Genomic DNA, 25,634 nt, shown 5'->3' with positions numbered 1-25,634 from the left:
GTAAAAGTTATAACAGTTGGTAGTTAGAGTCCTGGAAGTAATATAGTTAAAGTAAATAGTACTGAAATACATGAAGACTTGTATGTTATTTCACAGTACCAAATGTGCTACTAAACAAAAAATGAAACCAAGATATATGCTTAGCCAAGCATTAAATCAGAAAAAGTTGACGTAAAGTACAAAATATCTCAAACTAATAACTGTACACACTACAAACATTATTAGAAACAATAATTTGGTAAATTTTACAGTTCGTACGAAACATCATTGTTATATAATGTAAGATGTGCTTAAATAAACAATGAACCTGAAAATATTATTACATAATAGAAAATGTGCTTAACCAATCGTTCAATTAGAAAAATATTGTTCTACAGTAGGAAATGTGCTTAATCAAATAACTGACTCAGAAAAAAAATTAATGTACAGAATGAAGAATGCTTAAACAAACATTGAACCAGAAAAAAAATTATTACAGAACAGAAATGTGCTTAACAAACGTTCAATTAGAAAAAAATTGTTGTACAGTACAGAAATGTGCTTAATCAAATAACTGACTCAGAAAAAAAATTAATGTACAGAATGAAGAATGCTTAAACAAACATTGAACCAGAAAAAAAAAACACGTTATTGCACAGAACGAAGTGTGCTTAAACAAACATTGAACCAGAAAAAAAACACGTTATTGTACAGAACGAAGTGTGCTTAAACAAACATTGAAGCAGAAAAAAAACACGTCATTGTACAGAACGAAATGTGCTTAAACAAACATTGAACCAGAAAAAAACACGTCATTGTACAGAACGAAGTGTGCTTAAACAAACATTGAACCAGAAAAAAACACGTCATTGTACAGAACGAAGTGTGCTTAAACAAACATTGAACCAGAAAAAACACGTCATTGTACAGAACGAAGTGTGCTTAAACAAACATTGAAGCAGAAAAAAACACATTATTGTACAGAACGAAGTGTGCTTAAACAAACATCGAAGCAGAAAAAAAACACGTTATTGTACAGAACGAAGTGTGCTTAAACAAACATTGAACCAGAAAAAAACACGTTATTGTACAGAACGAAGTGTGCTTAAACAAACATTGAAGCAGAAAAAAAATTACTGTATAGAATGAAGTGTTCTTAAACAAACATTGAACCAAAAAAAAATATTATTGCAGAGAATAAAGTGTGCTTAAACAAACATTGAACTAGAAAATAATGCTGTACATTGTTGAAACAGCCGAAACAGGAAAAACATTATTGTACAGTACAAGATGTGCTTATAATTACTGTAAAATACATGTGTATTAAATAAAATAAATCTTAAGGATACACATTAAGAGTATTAAATTCCCCCTGATAGTATATGAAGCTAAAAGAAAACGAAGGTAAAAAATAAGTTTGTTCTCTTTGTTAACGCTGTCGTCGTACAACCGACGATGCCCCTGCATGGCCAGGTGGTTAGGGCCATGATTCGTAATGTGTAATTCGTAATTCGAGTGTCGCGGGCTCGAAATCCCATCACACTAAACATGCTCGCCTTTTCAGCCGTAGGGGCGTTATAATGTGAGAATCAATCCCACTATTCGTTGGTAAAAGAGTAGCCCAAGAGCTAGCAGTGGGTGGTGATGACTAGCTGCCTCTGTTAAACTTATAAATTTGGTGTTGTTAATTAGTCACTAATTACTAATTAACGAGCAGGCTAGCCATTCGTTCACATTCCCACTCTACTGAGTCTTACAGGTTTGTTTGTTTTTTTGTTTTTTAATTTCGTGCAAAGCTACTCGAGGGCTATCTGCGCTACCCGTTCCTAATTTTGCAGTGTAAAACTAAAGGGAAGGCAGCTAGTCATCACCACCCACCGCCAACTCTTGGGCTACTCTTTTACCAACGAATAGCGCCCACATTATAGCGCCCCTATGGCTGAAAAGGCGAGCATGTTTGGTGCGACGGGGATGCAAACCCGCGATCTTCAGACTACAAGTCGCACGCCTTAACCCACCTGACCATGCCGGGCCCAAGGCTTACAGAGATCAATGCTGCAGGATTTCTCGTATGGCTATCGTGGTCCTGAACTTTGACTTCTTTAAAGTCTACATTCGCAAGGGATATTATAAATTATATTTTTGCTCCTTATTTAATTTTTGAGTAGACTGCTATATACAGCTGAAGTTCTGTTCTTTTATGACTTCTATATATTGTTTTGATCTATGTTCGTCTTTGAACAGATTGGTAACAACAGAAACGTTGTTGCTTCATAGCTTCTGAATACCGCTTTAATTTATACTAATCTTTCAGTAGATTGGCGCATACAATTGTGTTACTTTATGGCTTCTAAATAATATTCTCATGTACATTGTTTGAGAATGCTTTGAATATTTTCTGAGAAAGAATTTTGACAAAGAGAATAAGTTTGAATTGGTCTATTAGTTTGTGCTTTATTATTGGCCTTGTTCTTATTGTTTCCTTCGTTAACAAGTGTTCCAGATATTCACTGTGTACATGTTTTCTTATAGCAAAATCATATGGCGCTATCTGCTGAGTCCCCCGAGGGGAAGCGAACCCCTGATTTGATATTCACTGTCAAGGACGGTCCTAGTAATATTATTTATTCATTCATCTTTCTGCCCTCTGTATTACAAGTCGTCCGAAACAATTTTTGACGCTCGCCTTTACGTTGCTGAGACGTTTTCATTTATTAATATATAATCAAGGTGTTTACAAGTATCTATGTTTATTTGTTTTTTAACCCCTGTGTTGTAGAGTTATATACTTTCGTTTCCATTATGTCTGTAAGTGGTAATTTGCTATATTTTTCTGTTAATCGTATAAATTATATTTTATAATCTTTTCTGCTCACATTCCACATTCTTCACATGTTAAACTTTTTTCTGTTCACATTTTTGTGATGAATTTCGCGCAAAGTTACACGAGGGCTATCTGCGCTAGCCGTCCCTAATTTTGCAGAGTAAGGCTAGAGGAAAGGCAGCTAGTCATCACCACCCACCGCCAACTCTTGGGCTATACCAACGAATAGTGGGATTGACTGTAAAATTATAACGCTCCCATGGCTAAAAGGGCGACCATGTTTGGTGGGACGGGGATTCGAATTCGCAAATTAGGAAATATACATATAATTAAAGTATTAATATACATATAATCATTAATATACATATAATCAGTGTATTGAATAAACTGTAGAACGTTAATCCTGTGAACACAGTTGATAGACCGATGCGGCTTTGAGCCAAAAACAAACACAAAAAACACACCATTTGACACACACACCAGTTTAAAAAGAGGCAACCAGAATAAATAAAATTAAACTCTGATATTATAGAAAAATATAAGGTATATTGAAATACAGAAGTGATAACACTAATAAATTGGTTTAATAAATGAAATATTAACAATAAATATAATTAATTTCGTTGTCTGTTGAAAGTTGCGGAAAGTTACTCAAGAACTATCTGCGTTAGCTGTTCCTGATCTTAAAGTGATTAGAGTAGACGGTAGACAGCTAATCAATGCCAGTCATCGCCAAGTGTTTTAATACCCTAATACCCTTTACCAACAAAAAGTGAGATTTACCATCGTATTCTAATGTACCCGAAACGTGAAGAGCGAACATGTTAGTTAAACTGAAGGGTTTCAGTTCTGCGACCTACAGATTACGAGTCGAGCGCCATAATCATAAGATCATACTAGGCCAAATTCTATATTGTATTAGCAGATACAAATTTATTTAAACCTATAGTGTCGTGCAGTGCTATATAATAAAACGTTGTATAACATTCAGTAGCTACGATGGATAACAATAACAGTTGTCATTGAAAAACGATAGTTTTGAAGAGTTCGTACTACGCTGTACGTTTTTAATCCATTAAATAATGGATCACAAACTTATGTGATATTGCCCCCCCCCCCTAAATACCTATTTAGTTGTTATTGCATTGCACCTTATAACACAGTATATTACCGATATTTGTACGGTTGTTGCATTGCTCATAAAACCCTTTTGGTAATTTTCCTATATTAATTGTTGTTACAGGCCCGGCATGGCCAAGCGCGTTAAGGCGTGCGACTCGTAATTCGCGGGTTCGCGTCCGCGTCGCGCTATACATGCTCTCCCTCCCAGCCGTGGGGGCGTATAATGTGACGGTCAATCCCACTATTCGTTGGTAAAAGAGTAGCCCAAGAGTTGGCGGTGGGTGGTGATGACTAGCTGCCTTCCCTCTAGTCTTCCACTGCTAAATTAGGGACGGCTAGCACAGATAGCCCTCGAGTAGCTTTGTGTGAAATTCCAAAACAAACATGATAGTGATATTTGTACGGTAGCTCATAAAAACCCTTTTATCGTAATTTTGAATTTTGTATTTTGAGATATAATTAATATCCACTGATAGTCATAGTTGTGCACCACTCATACCGACTCTCCGCAGCCACCTTTGAGGTGGGAGGGTTCAGCATCGTTTACCCACCATTACCATAAACAATGGAAAATACCAGTGTCGAATTAACCGCAAAGTTTAATACACTTGAAGTTTAAAATACGCTATAGGACTTGCTTATGAAAAATCATAGCATAAAGTAATGGAATTATTTTACGTATATAAGCTGGATTACTCATTTGTCCAATGGCATTGAGCCTGCTCAAACAGATTTGGTGATATTGTCTTTTGTTTTCGTAGCAGTGGTTCTTGTGACAGAAGGGGCAGGATTCACGGCAAGTCACGTGATTAGATTACTTCTTAAAGAAGGTTATCGAGTTCGAGCAACAGTTTCAGATTCACAGAAAGAAGAACATCTGCTTCGTGCTTTCTGTTCTGATGATCTGGAGGTTGTGAAGGCTGGTTCTTTTCAAGACCAAGACTTGGACAGGTAGGTTTGTTCCATAAGTAATCATAATTTTGTTCACGAAACGATATTTTAAATAGGTTTTTCTAATACGGTGCAAGAACTTCCCAGTAAAGTCAGTTTACCATGCATCCAAACAGTTCAAATTAACATCATTTCTTATCAACTGTTTTGTATGTATTTATAAAGACAAACCCTTTATTTGTAATGTTTAGAATAATAAAAGTCTACTGTTGATAAAGAATGTATTATGTAGCCGACTGTTGCTAAATTCAACCATAAATTCTAGAATCTAAAAAATGCCAACAAGAGGTGATGTCAGCCTTGTTTTTATGAAAGAGATGAGATGAATTAGACAAAAAAATGAAATGGATGTTTGTTTTTAATTTTGTGCAAAGCTACCCAAGAGCTATCTGCGCTAGACGTTCCCTAATTTAACAGTGTAAAACAAGAGGGAAGGCAACTAGTCATCACCACCCACCGCCAACTCTTGAGCTACTCTTTTACCAACGAATAGTGATATTGACCGTCACATTATAACGCCCCACGACTTAAAGGGCGAGCATGTTTGGTGTGACGGGGATTCGAACCCGCGACCTTGAGATTACGAATCGAGTGCCTTAACCACCTGGACATATCGGGTCTGAAATGGATGAACTGTTTATCTGACAGACATGTGCACTGAAGTGTTTAGGAAGCATTATGCTTTAAATAATCAGTGATGTCGAGAAACCCACTTGTTGAGAAATTTATACGCAAAAACGGCTCGTTTGGGTTGAGAAAATATTTTACATAGAAGAGCGAACAACGTTTCGACCTTCTTCGGTCATCGTCAGGTTCACAAAGAAAGAGGTAACTGACCGGAAGCTGACCACATGTTTGAAGTCGTATCAATGTCAAATATTACTTATTTCAAATATATAAAACACGATGTTTATATCAAATATGATACATGTTGAAATATTACAAGCACAATTCACATTTTAAATATAAAAACAAGCACAAAATGTATGTCAAATATTAAGTATTTTAAAATATATGCATGCGTTTTAATAAATATCAAATATCAAGATATCACTATTAGTCACTTTGTAAACATTAGAACATCGGAATAGCAAATAAGCAAAAGAGCAACAAGAATGGTTAATAACGTATTTTTAAACTACCTGATGAAAACTACATCCAATCTAAGAGCCAGAACCGTAATCTCTAACCTACTGTAGTCCTTAATCAAAACCAGATGAACGGGCCTCACGGAAAACAAAAACCGAAAGATTTAAATGATAATTTAATGAGTTTAGAAGAGTAATATGTCGAGTACTATGTTTTACTATATATATCACTATGTTAATTCCCCATTATTACGTTCCTACTACAACTGTGTTTCAATTGCATTAGGGTAAATTAATAATAGAGACGACTTTATAAATTCCACATGTTCGTCATATTTCCTTCCATGTCAAACTCTTTCCGCTTACTATCACATATTTGAAATTTAGAACAAGCTATCCTCCTTGTTTACCTACTGTTAAACATTACAAAATTCCACGACGCAGTTTAAATAAAACAGTCATTTGGGGTAAAGAAGATGTTCAGGTTATTGCTGAAGAATGACGAAGAAAGTCTTGGAAAAATTATGTTCAAATAAAACAGCCATTTAATGTAAAGAAAATGTTCAGGTTATTATGTTTAAATAGTAGGTATACCCTTAAAATTAAGGATTTTCTATGATCTTCAAGGTTAATAATCGCTGCTTTTCAACTTCATCACCAAAAAAGAAATTAGGTACTAAATTTACTTGTTACTATTTAGGACAGCATAAACTTAAACTGGAAACTATTCCTACCTTCCTTTGTTTTTCTCAATCCACAAATAGCTTTCATGTATGTTTGTTTGTTTAATCAGTATTTATTTGATTCTAACACCGAACAGTCTAAATTCTTGAAAAGTTTGAAGGTCCAATCAATGAGTTAAACGATAATACAATTATTAATTAAAAACATCGTTATAAAGTTGAAATGTCTGATTCTTGAATAGTGCGTTAGTTTCCAATGTGCTACTGATCTTGCAACTGTTTTTTGTCGATGTATTCACATATGTGCAGAACAGGGGAGTAGCCAGAAATGGCTACTCGGGGGGGGGGGGGTTAGTTTGAGTGCTTGCTGCAAGCGCCGCAGGCGCGAAGCAATACGAGGGGGTCCGGGGGCATGCCCCTTTTAATAAAAAACATATAAGAAAGCCTGAAATATGCATTCTGAGACAACGTTTTTGGTAAATTTCAGAATGGCACACTGAGGTGTTTGTCTTATTTTTTAAATCATAAGTAAATATATAGGCCTATACATATAAAGTAGGCCTCATTATACATTCACTGTGATATTAAAGTTGAACCAAACTGTGTTGTAGATGTCCTGGCAAGAACGAACAGACGTGTGAGCCTTTCATAGATATTCAATTGTATTTCTCTAGTTCTGACAAAACTTACTGTATTAAAAGAGTGTTCAATCAAAAATTTGCATTTGACCATTTGTTGTGTGTGAGATTATCTGTCATGCAATCACGGATCTTTATGAAACTTCACACGTGGCAACTGAACTTGTCTAAAAAGTTTGGGCCCATGGGGGGTTTTAACACCCAACCCCCTTGGCTACGCCCCTGATGTAGAATACCACTTCTCCTTGTAACAAGAAGACAATCTTCTACCATCATCACTCCAGGGACCTATAACATGTTTCAACACATTGAGCTATATTAAAAACAAAGATATAATCTCCTAACATTTTTGTTTTGGAATTTCGCACAAAGCTACTCGAGGGCTATCTGTGCTAGCCGTCCCTAATTTAGCAGTGTAAGACTAGATGGAAGGCAGCTAGTCATCACCACCAACCTCAAACCCTTGGGCTACTCTTTTACCAACGAATAGTGGGATTGACCGTCACATTATAACGCCCCCACGGCTGGGAGGGCGAGCATGTTTGGCGCGACTCGGGCGCGAACCCGCGACCATCAGATTACGAAGCGCACGCCTTAACGCGCTAGGCCATGCCAGGCCCTAATCTCCTAACAGACAAAGTGTTATTAGCTTCTGCAGTCGCTTAAAGTATTGAGATCAGAGAGAAAAGACACACTGAGAAGAAAATCCGAACTTGCTATTCATATTATAAACATACTTATTTACATTCAAACAACGGTTTTGTTCGCTATCACACGTGTTCTTCGTTTATAAATACATAAAAACGTCCATAGTTCATAATTACATAAATGTGGAAAAAAATGGAATTTTTAAAGAAAGTAGGGATCATTGGTTAGTGGAATAAATGTTATAAGAAGTATCCAAAACCAAATACATAGTACAATAAAAAACAAGTAATAATAGTTGAGCAAATTGAATTTCACTTCCTACTTTGGTTGGCAATGCGATCCATTAGCTAAACAAAGCAGTCTCAATTTGTCAACCGATACAGGAATTTAAAATCGCTTTAAAATATATTCAACTCGTATCACTTGTTTGTGTACAGTTTATTACATCAACTGTTTTGATTTCAATACTACTTATATAGCATTTCTACGAACAACCAACGATACCTACTTTCATTAAAATTTGGATTTTTTTCCTTTTTATTTGTTCAGTTTTTGTATTTCCAAATAATGGACACAACAACTATAAACTTTCATTATAGCCGTATCCCTTGTAGCTATCATTTTTACAGGAATTTAAACCAAAATCACAAATTTATAAGATTTAATCCGTGGTTTGGGTTACAGATGAGTGTATAAAGCTGCCAAAATAAAGATCAGATTTTATATATTTACGACTGTGGTTTTAATTATTGTTTAATTACTTTTTGTGGCAGGATCCCCACTTCATTTTAAAACTCATAATTTTTAATACTCTTGTTTGTTTACTTTTATGTTATACCTGTATAAAGTGTATACTTCACTTTTAAAAATTTTCACGTGCCTATCCATCGATATGTAGCATCGTCTGTTTGGTTTAATTGGATTTAAAAAATATTTAGTTACATGCATGATATATCTGTATATATATTTATTAGAATATTAAAAGCGGACTTACAAGTCAAGTAAGCTGGAGAAATCTTGCAGCGATAATTGGAGCCCTCTAGGGGCTAGTCTCACTGACTTTATTAGGTAGGTAGTAAACAAAAATATTGATGAAATTTTGGAATTATTATACCGCAAATATTAGAGGCATTTTTAATGTATTAGTAGTATATATGTGATATACGTGCATAATATATCGTAATCAATACTTTGAATGGTCGGATTTTCGCTTAGGAATTTAATAGGGTGGTTTTTTTCGGTGCGTGAATTTATATGGAAACCTTATCGATCCATACTACTAATTAGAACTGTACTCAATAATATTTTTGTTGAGCCTTATTGTAAAAAAAGATATGTTTTATTAGTATGCCTGCACATATTCTAGCGCGTCTGTTTACATATTATGGTCGTCTATAAATGTTTCCCCCTTCCGGAGGTTCGTGAAAGTTAATGAATAGACTAGTATTAAACCCTAGCTCTCAACAAATGAAAAAAAAATTTTTTTTCTGAAATTAATAATTGTAGACACTACATTATGTTCTAACTTTAAAATAAAAATAAGTAAAGCGAAATATCACACTAAACCGTCTTAGGTTTTTTCTCGTGATAAATATTTAATTACAAATTTATATAAGACAAATAATTTCTAACCAAGTGTGAAATGTCTTTAGGTAGCAGTAGACCTTCAAGATAATAATAAAAAATGGATGTTTCGCAGTGGAACCAGTGCGAATATGAAGTAAGATTGGCGGGTGACTTCAGTTTAGCGTTTATTACTCCCATCGTTTGTAACGACTGCAAATACGTGTACGCTACTTCAACTCGCAAAGATCCCGATTTATAAAATTTATATCTAGAGCCGTAGGTCAGCTAAAATCCAGAAGTCGTTTACCCCTGGTGAACACAACGCAGATAGCTTATTTCGTGTGTTTGTTGCAGATATAGTACAAACCAATTAGTAAGTAAAATGCTCATGCGATTATATATGGTTCAGAACTTTTAGTAAAATGTAAGTACTTTATACCACTTTTAAAGATTTTCATATATTTATTATCGTCTGTATAGAATAGTCGAGGGATGCAGATATGTCATCCACGAGGCATCCAACATACTCATGTCAGAATCTCTTGAAGAGGACGTCCTCCAGCTTCACGTTGAGTGTACAAGACGAATACTTCAGGCTTGCGCAGATGATGGCCGTGTAAAAAGGATCATACTGACGAGTTCAATCAGTGCCATTCACGGTAGAAAAAACAAATTTGTAACGAAGATGTTAGTTATTTAATGCATCATTTAAATCAACATGTTATTTCATATTTAGGAAGGGCATCGAGTGGTTTTATAGAGTTTAATTTTCACCAGTGTATTGTCTTCTTGTTATTTTATATATTAGCGCAAAGGTCAACAACGAGTTATCTTGGCTTTGTCCAATGTAGAGAATCGAACCTTGGATTTTAGTATTGCCACCTTTATAACTAAAGACTAAGTTTTTATTTTCAGTGACTCTTTGTTTGGTAAGAATGACTATTATTATGGATTTTTTTCTTAAAAACTTTTGATGGATAAAGTTTTATCATGTCAGAGATCCCTCGCTAATTTTACGGACTTAGAACTCTAGAATTAGAGGTTTGATTCCCCGTGGTGGACAGAGTACAGAGAGCTTATTGGTAGCTTCGTGCTTGAAAAACAAAGAAACAAAAAGATGAAAACACTGAAGAAATGTTCAAATAGAACTAATATTAATTCAACATTTGGTCTGTGATTCAGGGAGACGTAATTGGCTGGTTGATTCTCAAACAAGATTTCCGGTACCATTATTAACTCTGAATAGATATTTGAACTCCTTGCAACATTTGCAATCTGAACTACTTAACAGCGTGGCTAAACCATGAGTTTTCATGCAGTAAGGAGTAAACCCTTGCCCTAATCTGAAATACCCCACAAAGCATGTGTACAAATTACACTGCACAAGATCTGGTTCCTCAGCTCTGTAAAGCCATTGTATCAGCGGTTTTCGTGTTTTCTCGATATAAAGTGTCAAGAAAGGCTTAACGAGCCTACTTTCCTCTATTAACTGACTAAGTGTAGATCATGTCTGAACATAAACACTTCTACTATTATATGCAAAAGGAACACAGTTTAGCCAACCACCTAAAATTCATATTTTTCTGTCCGAAAACTCTTAAGAGGTAAACTCTTTTGGCAATAAAGTGTGTTTTTTCAGGTTAAAAGACCGATTTCTTTGACGAACTATTTTTTTTTTTACTCACTTCCACTCTGGATGATAAAATTTCATTTCTAACTAATCTTAAACGGGCTATAGCCCATATACAATGTTTACTGAGAAACCGTAAAAGGATTGTTAAAAATCATCTATGGTCTCATTGTTGTAGCACACGAACAGAAATAATGCAAGTCTCTTTTAGAAAAGATTTGAGAGATTTTGTTGTGATAAATTAAATAAGCAAAAAAGGGAAATATAAAGAAATTGGAAAAATTAAATTAGGGTCACATAAATACATAAATGATATCACTAAAAGCTAGAAGCCAAGAATTGACTCAAAGTTTTTAAAAAATACAAAGACGTGCAAAGAGATCTTAAAATATTCCATCATTTCTACTAGTTTAACGAACAACAATCAGGCAAATCCGGTTAGTGACAACTCTATATTGAGTTACTATCGTGACGGTCACCTCACAGAATCAATTTTGTGGTCCATAAGATTTGACAGACCAACGAGGAAACTAAGAGGGCCTTTATCAGAAACAGTTGGAGAGGTTGGAAACTTAATGTAACTTTTTGAAGGTAGGACATAGCAGACTTTCGTGAATGAAACCAAAAATAGGTGAATGTATGAAATAGTTGATCAATTTAAGTCCACATAAGAGGGTATACTGCATGGTACAAGACACCACATAGTGATATTTAAGGCTTAAATAGCCTCTGTGGTTCACTTCATTTACAGTATACACCACATAAGTTGTTTAAAATCTTTAATGGGCAGTTGAAAGTTGTCATTCAATAGAAGTGATGTAATAACCTTCCTAAGCACCTTCTGTCTTTAAAAGAAAGCATTCAATAGGCCTAACGACCTGCAGTTTCTCTATTCATATATGTACTGAAGATAAATGACAAATAATATTGATGATTTTTTTTAAAAACATCGTACAACTGAAACGTTAAATAAAGTAATTGTAATAATGGTTAACAGATCAGAGTTCTCCAGAACTGCCACCATTGACAGATGAAGAAGGAGAAAAGAAAGTATACAGTGAAGCTGACTGGAGCCACGCGGACTCGCCAGGTCTTCAGGTATTTGCCAAAATCATCACAATGACCGAGAGAGCAGCGTGGGACTTCGTGAGAGAACTACCAGGTAGAGCTGGTTTGTTTTGAATTTCGCGGAAAGCTACACAAGAGCTATCTGCGCTAGCTGCCTCTAATTTAGCACTGTAAAGCAGCTAGGCATCATCATCCACCGCCAACTCTCGCACTACTCTTTTATCAACAAATAATAGAATTAACCGTATAACATTATAACGCCCCTACGGCTGATAGGGTGAGCATGTTTGGTGGGACGGCGACTCGAACCCGTGACCCTCAAATTACGTGTCGAGTGCCTTAACCACTTGGCCATGCCGGGCCTCCAGGTAGAGATTTTTAAAACAAATGTTTCATTTTAAACAATAGATTTACGTAGTTGTTATAAGATGGTGAAGAAAAATTTTGACATATACCGTGATATAAGTTTAAGCGTACAAAACAGTCTATACTTTGATAGATGGTTCAGGCAGAGTATCTAAGATCAAACTTATTCAAACGGGTGACCACTGTTTGTTGTGGAAACATAAATATAGAGGACGAAGTTTCAAAAGTCTTCCGAAAGGCGGAAGTTTGATGTGCAAAATTTCCTTCAAATTCTGATTTTGTAAAATTCCAATAAATGAACTTGATTATAAATTATTATACTATTACATAAAAAAAAAAGATTCGCCTTTAACATATTAACCAAAATGGCAATTTTAACTTTTTTGGTTTGTTACAGATTAAAAGATTTATTGAATACAGATCACTGAATCGTAGCGTAACTAAACAACTAAGTTTATTGCTATTCAACTTAAAAGGCTGCATTATATTTTCCAGAACAGATGGTATTCTAGTAACACATCTATTCTTATTAAATATTCACAGATATCTCTTGACAAACTAATAATCCTGTATAAACTATTTAAGATAATACATCTAAATACTTATTTATATAAGTCATGTTTTACTGCTTGAAACTCAGAATCTTAGAGATTACAATGTTGACAGTAGTATTGCACCCGGTGGCTCAGCGTTAAGTCTGAAGACTTATAAACGCTTTAAAAAACAGAGTTTCAATAGCCGTGGCAAACACATCACAGATAGACAGCCCATTGTGTAGCTTTGGGCTAAGTAACAAACAAACAAACAGTGTAGTATTCTTTCCATACCTGCAGTAAAAACTTACTTTCAGTGACAGCTTCAATACTGGGAAACTTTAAGCTCGTAACCAAACCACCTATCTCGTCACACCACACATACTCGCTCTTTCAGCCGTGGGGGCATAATGTTACGGTCAATCCCACTATTCGTTGGTAAAATAGTAGTCCAAGAGTTGGCGGTGGGTGGTGATGACTAGCTGCCTTCCCTTTAGTCTCATGCTGCTAAGTTAGGGACGGCTAGAACAGATAGTCCTCGTGTAGCTTTGCTTGAAATTCAAAACAAACCATCCACCTATCGTAAATGGATCTTTGCACATTTTTACTGTTGTTCTTGTTATAAGTTTCATAAGTTACAGATATAATACACATTACCAACGAAAACATGGTTAGTGAATTCATGACAACTTGATTGTTTCAGTGGTGATTTTTTATATTTTACAGAAGAGAAGAGGCTAGAACTTGCCGTCATTAATCCAGGTCTAATTCTAGGCCCTCTGATATGTGCCATTCCTAACAAGGATTTAGAGGTAAGTAATTCTAAAAGTCTTTCTCGAATTTCTGAAAATCATAATGTTGTGTATACTTGACAATACGTAAATCTGCAATGATACATGTAAGCAGTTTGCTATATCGTTTAGTATTTCAGATTACGTTACTGAATGTTAGTGTTAACGTTTGCTTTGTTAGAAACTAAGAAAAGAAGAAACACTGTTGTAAACTGTATTTAATATTTTAACGTAGACGTTTTATATTGGTTACTGAAGAAAATTTTGGTATGACGTAATGATGAATTTTGGCGCCTGGAAATGTCATGCATGTCTAGAGATAATGCAACTTCTATAATTTAGGGATATTTCGGGAAAAAAAAACCACAAATGAGTTGGTTACTGATTCAGTAAGTCAGTCAATGAATTAGTTAGTTATTCAGTTCAATATTGCAACTTTGTGTTTCAACAAGGTATAAAGTTTATAAGTACGTGACAGTTTATTTTTATTTTTAAGTTACGTCGTAACTTGAATAATTCGTACATTAAATACACGCCTAAATAATACGTTGAAACACGAAAGAAAGACCAATATTTACAGCTACCATGTATACCATACTCTTACTTTCTAGTAAATAATACATGTAGCACTTTTTATATGCTAACTACAGAGTGCTCGGAAAGTCACTGTGCACTTATATATTTAATAACAGACATGTTTCAATATAGAATACAGGAGGTAAATATGAATGACAATTATAAACAATGTTGAAAGTGACCCCTGTTGGCATCAATACAGGCCTGGATCCTTTTTATTTTGTTTCTAAACATCGCTATCAGTTGCTGGCTTGAAATAGACTGAATGAATGCTGTTATCGCTAGTTTCAAAACTGCACAGTGTCTTTCCGAACACCCTGTATAAATATTATATATATATATACTCTTAAATGTTTTAGCAAATGATGTTTGTTGTACTTTTGATATGTTATTTTTAAATATCACGCCACACATACACACATATTAGTTTTATGCTAAGGCACAACTATACTCCTAGTGCACAAATTCCAAAAACTTAAACCTCAAACCAGTGGAGATTATAGAACTGGACAAACAAAATCTAGTTTTACAAACTTATTCTTCTGGTTATATAAATCGTAATTCAGCAGGGGCAGAAGACATCCTACTGTTGATTAATAATGTTTGTATTATTACAAAAGTTGCATTTTACAATAACTATTATTTCTGGTGCATTTTCAGGTTCTTGCTTTGCTGGATATATATATATATACATACACACACATATATATTGTTTCGTCTTTTAAATTGTGCTATAATTATTCTCATTTCTTTGCCATGTTACATACAATATAAAAAATCTCCTTAAAGTGTAATTCTGTTTTGCTCCGCTAAACGTTTCAACACTATTATAAATTTACTTGTTAAGAGAACAGAGGTGATGGTTATTTTGACACTAAGTGTTTGTTAGAAATTTTGAAAAATTGTAATGTAGAAAAGCTACACGTTTTTCATTTCATAAAATTTTCAGATGGTGGAAAAATTATTCGACCGAACTATACAACTAGTTCCCAATATAAATGTCTGTGTTGCTGATGTGCGAGATGTAGCGCAAGCTCACTTAAAGGTCATGACCCTACCATCTGCTGGCACACATCGCCACATCATATGCTCTAAATCTGTCTGGTGGACACAAATTGCCCATATTTTAGCTAAAGAATTTCGGCCTTTAGGTAACTGTGATAATTTAATTACTAAATGTTTAGTCTATGTATGATAATGTTCTACTTGTTTGTTTGTTTTATTTAGAGCGATTGGAAAACCCTTATTCTGTCTTGATGAACAATTTAAAAGTTTTTTATCGTTAAAGTATTGTCCATAAAATATATATAAAAAATTATTTTAAATGATTTTGCTACTTCACTGTCTATAACGGCTTTCTTTATTAAACCATCTACCGGTCAGACATTCGAAAATCAGTCCTTTTATTCATTTATTTTTTGTCTAAACGACGACCAATTCAGAACCTCTTTTACCGTTTTCTGATGTAAGTGAAGTAGTAGATATAGTATCTGGATGATAAATAAATGGTATTTAAAGAAAATTTGATGTCTGTTTAAAAATTACAAATAAATTACCGAAATAACAAAATAAGGTCGCTAGTGTTTATCCGTGCTCAACGAAGTCGACACCATCATTGGGTATGACATTTTTGTAAGCCTCGTAAATCTTTTTTTTTTTATTATTGGTTAAAATACTTACGTTGGCTCATATTTCAACAATCTGTTGTAGGCGTTTCGCATATTTTCACCTACATATATAGTTCATTCGATTATATGGTTTGGATTATCGATAAAAAGCAGTTTGTATTAAATATAATTTACGTCCATAACAAAATACTATTTACATTGTATGTTCTTGTAATTATAAGCATGTGTAATTTACATAATTTTCTACAGACCTGTAACAAAAATGTTAATGTTCTGATTTAATATTTTACAAACTGATGATTTCAATGTCATTGATATTTAAAATAGTTGCGCCAAAAATAATATTCTCAAGAGATTTTACTTATAGAGTACCGATTTTTTGAACGAACATCCCTGCAGTTAAACCAAGCTACACCCCTCATTCTCCTTCTACTTCCTATCTTTGAGAAATATTTATTGTATTTCTAGATATCATTGTAACTCGATCCTCCAGAACTTTCAACTGTATGGTGGCATCAACAGAGTAATGACGTCTCGTGATTTGTTTGGGATAAGTTGTATATATCCCAGATACCCTCTATGATTCTGAGAAGTATTCAAACATCAGTTCTGAAAATATTCTATATTTTATACTTAGACTACAAGAATAATTCTATAAATATTCTATATTACATACTTAGACCACAACAATTGTTAAGTAATTATTCTATATTCATACTTAGACCACAAATGTGGTTCCCAAAAGGATGCTTGTGTTATAAAGTCCTTAGCGCATTGACAATATTTATGCTTTTAAACCACAAAATTAGGAAGAGCACGTTCCTTTTAAAGTTAAAAAATATAATTTTAATTATTTCTTTATCCATTAATTTTATTATAAAAAAATAAATATAGTTTAAGTACTTTATATAGGTACAACACATGTGAAACTGTAAGAGTTGTAAATATAATGATGGGATATTATCGGATCAATTAGCATGTTGTGTGTGTTATATATAATACATTTCTTGCCTTTTGTAAACTTGATTTTGTCTCTTTGTGTGAACAGGTTATCGTATCCCAACCGTTGCAGCTCCCTATTATCTTGTCTGGATAAGCAGTTTTTTCAATAAATCCAACAACAACATTTATCCACGAATTGGGAAAGCGTGGTTTTTCGACAATAAAAGGGTAAGAAAAATAAACAAGTCACGTTTTATAATAAATACATGGTTCTTCTGGCGATCAAAGACAGAAAACAACGTATAAGAGATTTCAGACTTTCAAAAGAGCACGTATAGCACAATTTTAATCCAATTTTAATATAATTTTAATTAATCGAAGTTAGAAAGAAATACAAGTTGATTATTTTGCATAGACGTAGTCCCTTTGTTTTTTTTCTTGAAGCAACCAGAACGTTCGAACCCTGCTTTCTAAATTGGTTTTGTCCTATTCACACAACTTACTTTTAATATGTTGATATAACACTTAAGATGATGACAACACTGTAATTTTGTATGGAACAGCGTGAATACCCATTTCATTCTCCAGCTGCTTGAGATATGCGTTGATTAAATGAAGGGTATGACTTGAGGTGTTATCTTGGTATGTTCTGTTAGCATATTTTCCAGACGAAGATCGTTCTTCATTATGCAATGTACTTTTGTCTGAGACCATGTACAGTTTGTGCCTTAACCTTTAAGTTCGTGGATTCTCCCTTGTTTCAAAACGTCACACTTTACTTATACCACAACAGGGTTACGACTTGTTGCAGGTCTTTTTCTGGATAATCTTGGTGTTCCCAGTTGATCCACACTCCATTGCTTTCCAATGTTATTAGATACAATTGGATATTGTTAAATGCAATGAATATCCCAATCTTGGAAATTCTAAATGTCCCTGATTTGAACGCATCTTTACGATCCGAATGTGCGAAAACATTGTGTGAGAAAGAGCTGTTCAACAACTTATTTATTTGAATATGCATTTTTGTTAATATAACGTACTAAACCACTTGTATTGGTAGTGAAGAATGAGCCAATAAACCACAGATAGCTAAGATTAGGTAAGAAATACGTGTAAAAACAACAACATTTATTTCTTTTCATCACCAAAACGTGAATATCATGTACAGATCTAATACAGCCTTTAATTTTTTGCTCCAAATGCACTAGAGTATCTTCACCAAATTCATCAGTACCGCAATCTTCAACTAAATGATTATAACGCCAAAATTCGGACTTTGATACCCGAAGTGAACAGAGCACAGATAAGTCTTTGTGTAATCTTGTGTTTAACAACAACAGCACACAATTGCAAATAAATAAAGTAGGCTTTGTGTAGTGACGGTAAAATTACATGTTCTCCAAACACCTGAGGTATTTCAGGCTATTTAAACCAAACAGGTATGTAAAACAACTTCTAAGTAATGCAAAACTTTTAAACTTTCTGGTTAAAATTAAAATTTTGACCGTTTATAAGTTCTAACAGAGATTCAATCAATATCCAAATGAAAACGTAACCGACTGGCTTTCACATTTTTAGTTCAGTTTTTCCCACACTATAATGAGTTTAGAATTTAATACGGGACTATTATTGGCCATTGACAAAACATTTGATCAACCTATTTACATAGAGCGATAGACAAGTTTACATATGATCATAGACTCAATGATATAGACCGCTACCCTGAAAATAACGATACAATTAATTCTAGCCGGGTGTAAGCTGATGTCACATATAAAGGAACGCAAGAGACAGCTCATCTAAATTATATGAACATGGACACAAAAAACAATATAAGAACAAAGTATAAAAAAGTAAAGGATCACACTTTACATCCCTCCTGTTCCTCGGCGGGACATCGGTAAGTTTGCGGACTTACGACGTTAAAAGCCGGGGTACCATTCCCCGCGATGGACACATCAGATAGCCCAATGTGAGTTTGCTCTAAGGCAAAGAAAAAACACAACTCTCCTTTATCGAAGATCTTCCGGTAGGACAGTGGTAATCATATAGACTTACAACGCTAAAATCCGAGGTTCGATTCTTCCGCGGCGACACAGTTTTGATCTAAATCAAACAGACCTTTATCAAGGTGAAGTGAATGTGAAGGCTTAACTGTGTTTCATTTTATCCTCGAACGAAAATAAGTGTTTAATTTTCGAAAATGTTTCATTATCTTTCTGACTTTCTTTAACATATATTTTGTTCCTGTGTCATAGCATGTGCGAATCATCGCGCGTTCTTAATTGCTTATAATGTTGTTGGTAAAATGACTAGCTGCCTTCCCTCTAGTCTTACACTGCTAAATTAGGGACGGCTAGCACAGATAAAGCTGGCCATTATTTCTTAATTGCTTATGTTGTAAAAGTACAGAAAATGGCCATTATTATAATCAGCTGTGTTGGGAAACTTTGCACAGGTTTAAACACGTTCTATGCCCACGCTTTCTTCCACGACCAGACACACTAGATAATGAAATTTAACTGAAATTAATTTATTTTCTATATATCAAAACAACAGAAACCAGAAAAATCATAAGGACGAACGAAAGCACTAGGCTTAGGTTAGCAAATAAATTCTTCACTGTTTTATCACGTCTATACTAATAACATTAAACTATTCAACACAAATTTTATTCCTGAATAGTATGTGTTATTTCAATTGCTTATGTTGTAAAAGTACATTTATTCCCTTCAAACTTTGCTTTTGTGACCTGGATAATGAAATTTAAAAATTAACCTATTTTCTATGTAAAAACGGGCAAATTTGCACATTTTCATTTGCATAAGGTCCGAATAAAACAACATATGAATCAAGATTTACGTGTATTTATACTAAAGTTATACAAAAATCTTCAGAAGTGAGTAGTTTTTCGACATTTGCAACTATAATGTAAATCACTTTCACGTATCAGCCCCTAAATATAGTCTCCCATCATGTTTTCGTTATACGCTCCTTGGTAGCGGCGTTCAAAGTCCACTGTATCTTGGTGGAAGCGCTCGCCTTGCTACTCTGAATATGCTTCATAACAGTTACAGTAATGGTTTGTACATGCATGTAAATATTTGTAAAATGGTCCTTCCAGCATTTGCAAATATATTTGCATCCTCAGTATTATCAACTTGTGTGTATAATTAATTTTCAATAACTGTTGCGTAGATTAAACGTTAATATTCAGACAAAAATTACTGTATTTCAATGGCTATTTTTCTTTCTTCATATACCAGATGAAAGAAATATTAGGCATCACACCCCGCGATCTCACGCAAACAATTCTGGACACTGCCTACAGCTTGATTGAAAACGGTTTTATACGAAAGTCTAAGAAACATAAAGGAATAACTGAAAAACACTAATGAATAAAGAAATTAAAACTATGAAGGTAAGTTTCAATGTTTTCATCTTTCAAAGTAGTGTAGTACAAATATTAGACGATCCATTGTGTTTAACTATTTCCACTCGGTTTTTAGTTTTACATTTACATAAATCGTTTATTTGGAAAATATACATAAGGTATATACCTTTCATCATAAAGTTTATATTTTTGTTCGACTGGGCTTGGCTTAGTGGTTAACGAGCCGAGCAGTAAATCCATGGATCCATGACTCGCGTTTCATTGCCACAAAATCGCGCTCTATACCTAAGAGCCTTAGGTGCGTTATAATAATAACAATTAAATCCTACAATTCGGTTAGTGTACTCCAATACTTGGCAGTGAGTACTAGCTATTTAGGGATGCTAATGCAAATAGGCCTTGTGTAGATTCTGTGCAAATATCTAAAGAAACAGATCAAACGTACTTCTGCTACTGGCAGACGGTCCATTGTGTAGATTTGTGCTTAACTACGAAGAAAAACCATTAACATATTATTAAATTAAATAGGAATTTAATTCCATGACATAAATAACTTAAATATGTTAATAACAACGTGAAGTATATTGTTTACAAAATCCAGCTAACTAAACAGATCAGTTTGTTAGTTGATAATTTACTCTTATGATGTTTGCAGCTCCTATCTTGTCAACTTACTTAAAATATAAACTTACAACCATTCCAGTTTTATCAAAATAAAAGGAAACCCCTATAACCGCGGTACTTGAAATTCTTTTAGGCAGGATTGGAGTAAATTAATCTATGAGACTGTTGGCGTGATCAATCGAAAGGGTTTTACCCCTTGAGTTCAAAACTTTAATCAGAACTCAAATCGATCAAGAGATGACAGAGATTTGAGCTAAAAACAGAACATACAAAAAAAACATTCAGGGCCATTTTGTGAACCACCATGCCGCGGCTAAAAAGACTTGAAATGTATTGTTGTTTTACTATTAATAAATATTTAACTCATAAACAGAGATTCGGTATTTCAATTTCGTTACCTGCCTGGTGATAAACAGATGGGTTAAGTACTAGCCATGTAACGTACATGATATCTCGAGGTTAGAATACTAACCTCTGACTGTTATACAGTGTCGCAAAATATCAAAGGTTAAATTGTGGTCATATACAATGACAAAATGACTTATGATGGGGTCACTAACCTTTTATCGTTGTAAAGAATACTAATTTCAAAGAGAAAAATGGCTTATTTGAAAAAAAACTTCTATCATTTTTTAGTACCTTTATTTTTTACTTTCGGGTTTCTATTACTCTCGTGCATGTGTCAAAGTCGTTGCTCACTAAAAAACCTGGAATTAGTAGGTAATAAATTGCATTTTCTTGTATCGAATAAATGCACGGTTGATATTAACGTGTACTGTAATATTTGATGTTTTCAACCTAAATGATATCTTGTACTGTATGACCAGATCATTTGCACTTAAAGGTCAGATGTGATAATCTCTAATTCAAAACCGAAGAAAGCAAACAAGCAGCAACCACCACCTTATGCGGCTAACCCTAACCTAATGGCAACAATGAAGTTAAAGTTATGACTTGAATAAAACTGAGGGTTCAGAGCGTAATTCAGAGAAATAACGAGGCTTGAACCTTGGACCTTAAGATACGCACCCTACTACGCTAACCACCAGACTCTACTCATCCATTATAAAAAAATAGATGAACATATTTGTTTATATGCACCTAAAAAGTGTATTTTATTAAACAAATGTAATGTAGAATTATAACAAAATACCTAAATACATTATGTAGCTTTAGAACGCCCCCCAGTGGCACAGTGGTATGTCTGCGGACTAACACACTAAAAACCGGGTTTCGATACCCGTGGTGGGCAAAGCACAGATAGCCCATTGAGTAGCTTTGTGCTTAATTCTAAACAAACAAAACAAAGCTTTAGAAATACCAGCTAACCATTTCCACTGTTTGTGTTTTTAGTATTTTTTTGGTACATTACATACGATAATGTATTGTGCGTTACATGTATTTTCTTTTAGGGCCACAACCAACACAAGAAGTCGATGACGAAAAGAAAAAATAAATAAACAAAGAAGAAGATCAAATAATGTTGTCGTCAACTTTCATTAACAAAATAGTCCAAAAGTTTCGGGTTTTGGTCGAAAGGAAGCCTACAGCGAACTAAGTATTTTCAAAACATGTTACCGCAAGCTATTCCATTCTTCTAGTAAATGTGAAAGTCTACATTTTTACTTTAGTCATATATTTACCAGTGTGTGAGAATATGTAGTTTATATAACGCACTTATCGCCAGCAGTGCTTCTGCCAAACATTAATACACCTTTCTATTTTTTTTTTGTTTTATTGATTTGAAACAAAAATTAAATAATGAAATGTTACTTTTTCCTTCCAAGAATGACTAGCCTCACATAAAAGGAAGTCGTAGTTTTGATTTTACATAATCCAAAACTGTTTTGTATTAAATATTAAACATGTGTATGTCATATGTTCTTTTAAAATGTGAATTTGTTTACGGTTGTGATTATGATTGCTCCGTATATTTCGTGTTTTAATGGTCTTGGTATGAAAATATCTATGTCCGATAATGCAAGCCTGGGAATTTAAACTTCATAAAAACTGTTTTAGTTTTAATAACGAATGTTCCAGAAATTTCCAGAGATTTCGAAAATAATTTTTATTACGATTTATATATATAAACTGTTTTCTTCTTCCCGATTTATATATATATATAAAATATATATAAATCGGGAAGAAGAAAACAGTTTTACTTAGATCAAATTTACCACAAACGTATGTTTGGGCCATTTACACAACCTATTGTTGCCATAGCGACGAATAAATAATATTCAAAAGAAAAATAATGCTTGCACAAACAAATACTATTCAGGAATAACGGCCCGGCATGGACAGGCGGTTAAGGCACTCGACTTGTAATCTGAGGGTTGCGGGTTCGAATCTTCGTCACACCAAACACGCTCGCCCTTTCAGTCGTGGGCTGTTAGAATGTGACGTTCAATCCCCCTATTTGTTGGTAAAAGAGTAGCCCAAGAGTTGGCGGTGAATGGTGATGACTAGCTGCTTTCCTTTTATTCTTACACTGGTAAATTAGGGACGGTTAGCGCAGATAGCCCTCGAGTAGCTTTGTGCGAAATTCAAAACAGAATAAACAAACAAAAAAAAAACAATTCAGGAATAACTCATTATGTAGTCTGTTAACCGTTTATATCCTAGTGGTGTGTTTCTCGTGGGTTATAGTTTGTTTGGAATTAAGCACAAAGCTACACAATGAGCTAGCTGTGCTCTGCCCACCAGGGGTATCAAAACCCGATTTCTTGTGGCGCGTGTCTGCAGGCATACCACTGTGTCACTGGGGGACTCGTGGGGTCCAAAACGATCGATAGGACTCTTACGTCGCGATTGGTCTAGAAAAATCTATACCCAGTGGTTGTCAACATTTTAAGCATAGTAAAATGTGACCTGATTTCAATGAAAATGATTCACTTACAAAAAGTACATATTACCTTTTTGGGAAAAAATCTGTACGTCATGGAGAAAAATGGATATTATTTTCGGATTTATGGAACATTTTACACGGAACATCGTTGATATAAATATCGACTCGTTAATTAGGTATTAAATGTGTTTTTGGAAAATATTAAATGTATTAACATAAAGTGTTGAATCTGTTAGCTAAGGCATTTGTTCATTTTTCTTTATGGGGCGAATCTACGCTCACAAATATCGCCTTCGTTGTGGCTCTAGATTAGAAAAAAATCAAATAAATTGTAATAATAATAACGTCTTGTTAAGCTTTTCATTTTTTAAATGATGAAGATACAACAATACTTTCAATTATTTATTCTTATTATGATTAGTAATGGATAATAATTACAATTCACTTAGATAATCCATTTCACATCATAACGGTCGTTAAATTGGTGATATAAATAACGCCTAAACCACCACTATGGAGTGGCCTGATAAGTCCTGTTATTAACGAAAGGCCTCATCGGCATCAGATGCAGTAGATGTAGTGTGGCTGATGTGTTATCCCTCATTCGTCTTTGCTTTTACTCATAATTTATTATAATAATTCTTCAACAACTGTTTGTAGACCCGTTAGCCATAGAAATGGTTCTATTTCCACATCTTTCAATCAATCATGTTTCTTTAACTTATTTGTACTAGCAATGAAAATATAGATATTGGAGGTATTAAAACGCGATGTTTTATAAATTATTCCAATGGTTTTATTGTTATAAAGTAAAAGGTTATAAAATATAAAACACTGCTTCTTTTTTTTATAGTAGCTTTTACAGGAACATAAAATATTATGTGAGGTACTTGTGACACCAACTCAATCCACCGGTAACCCACACTTTGGAAAACCCTGAAATAAAGTTTTAGATATTTTAATATGAACCATTGGATATATTGACATAAATTATGGAATCTATTAAGGTAAAATGTTGAGCCAGCTAACACAAATTGTTGAACATGTTAACGTAAAGTATTTGATGTGTTGGCATGGAGCATTGAATGCGATAACGTAAAGAACTGGATGTATGTTAATGTAAAGCATTGGTTGTGTAAATACAAGGGAGAGGTATTCCTTCTATATGACAAGAAGAGATGCTTCCTTTCCCAATTAGATTTTTCCACATTTGAATATTTTGTTTCCAAATAATAAATTCTGATGTGAAAAATCCAAGTACCCTAAAACTGCACCATTTTAAATACGCTTGTAAAACCAGTTTGAGGAACACAACTAGATCACATTTTAAAAAGTAAGGATAATACAACCAGATTACAGCTCATAACTTCCTAATGAATTACTTGATCAATCATATAGAAGCTGGACACTCTGACATCACAGTATTTTGACAGAGTACCAGGTGAGTAAGTTTTCGGACAGTCAGAAGAGGAGTTTTGTCAGTTGCTAAAAAAAACAAAAACAAAACTATGGGGTCGCCAACAAATTCTGATATCAATTTTCTACTTAGAAAACATCACACTGCAATTTTTGTTTTCAGATATTTTTAGGGGTCACGTCCCGAAACCCACTACAATGGAGTTCTACCTTCGACACTCAAACAACCAGCGCCACAACAGTCACCAAATAAAATCCTTCTCGCAAAAACTTTGAATAAAACCCCTCAATTTCGAAAGAACACATCCGAATATTA

At 34.2% G+C, this 25,634-nt stretch overlaps 1 protein-coding gene across 3 annotated transcripts in view; it reads left to right on the top strand.

The window, feature by feature from the left end:
- LOC143238722 (uncharacterized) overlaps positions 1-25,157 on the top strand; it is a 48,290-nt gene extending 23,133 nt beyond the window's left edge. For 2 of the 3 annotated variants that reach the window (XM_076479200.1, XM_076479202.1), the window contains exons 2-9: positions 4,687-4,876; positions 9,980-10,158; positions 12,127-12,291; positions 13,823-13,908; positions 15,413-15,614; positions 17,140-17,261; positions 20,303-20,457; positions 22,467-25,157. In XM_076479200.1, the coding sequence (XP_076335315.1) occupies positions 4,687-4,876; positions 9,980-10,158; positions 12,127-12,291; positions 13,823-13,908; positions 15,413-15,614; positions 17,140-17,261; positions 20,303-20,431 (1,073 nt within the window). In that variant the 3' untranslated portion in view covers positions 20,432-20,457; positions 22,467-25,157. The remainder of the gene's footprint in view (positions 1-4,686; positions 4,877-9,979; positions 10,159-12,126; positions 12,292-13,822; positions 13,909-15,412; positions 15,615-17,139; positions 17,262-20,302; positions 20,458-22,466) is intronic. The other variant, XM_076479201.1, reaches the window with a different exon arrangement.
- Positions 25,158-25,634: the final 477 nt, after the last annotated feature.

This window comes from Tachypleus tridentatus, chromosome 13, assembly GCF_004210375.1.
Source record: "Tachypleus tridentatus isolate NWPU-2018 chromosome 13, ASM421037v1, whole genome shotgun sequence".
NCBI classification, from domain to species: domain Eukaryota; kingdom Metazoa; phylum Arthropoda; class Merostomata; order Xiphosura; family Limulidae; genus Tachypleus; species Tachypleus tridentatus.
The sequence above is the reverse complement of the archived record's forward strand: the minus strand, read 5'-3'. Positions and strand labels throughout refer to the sequence as shown.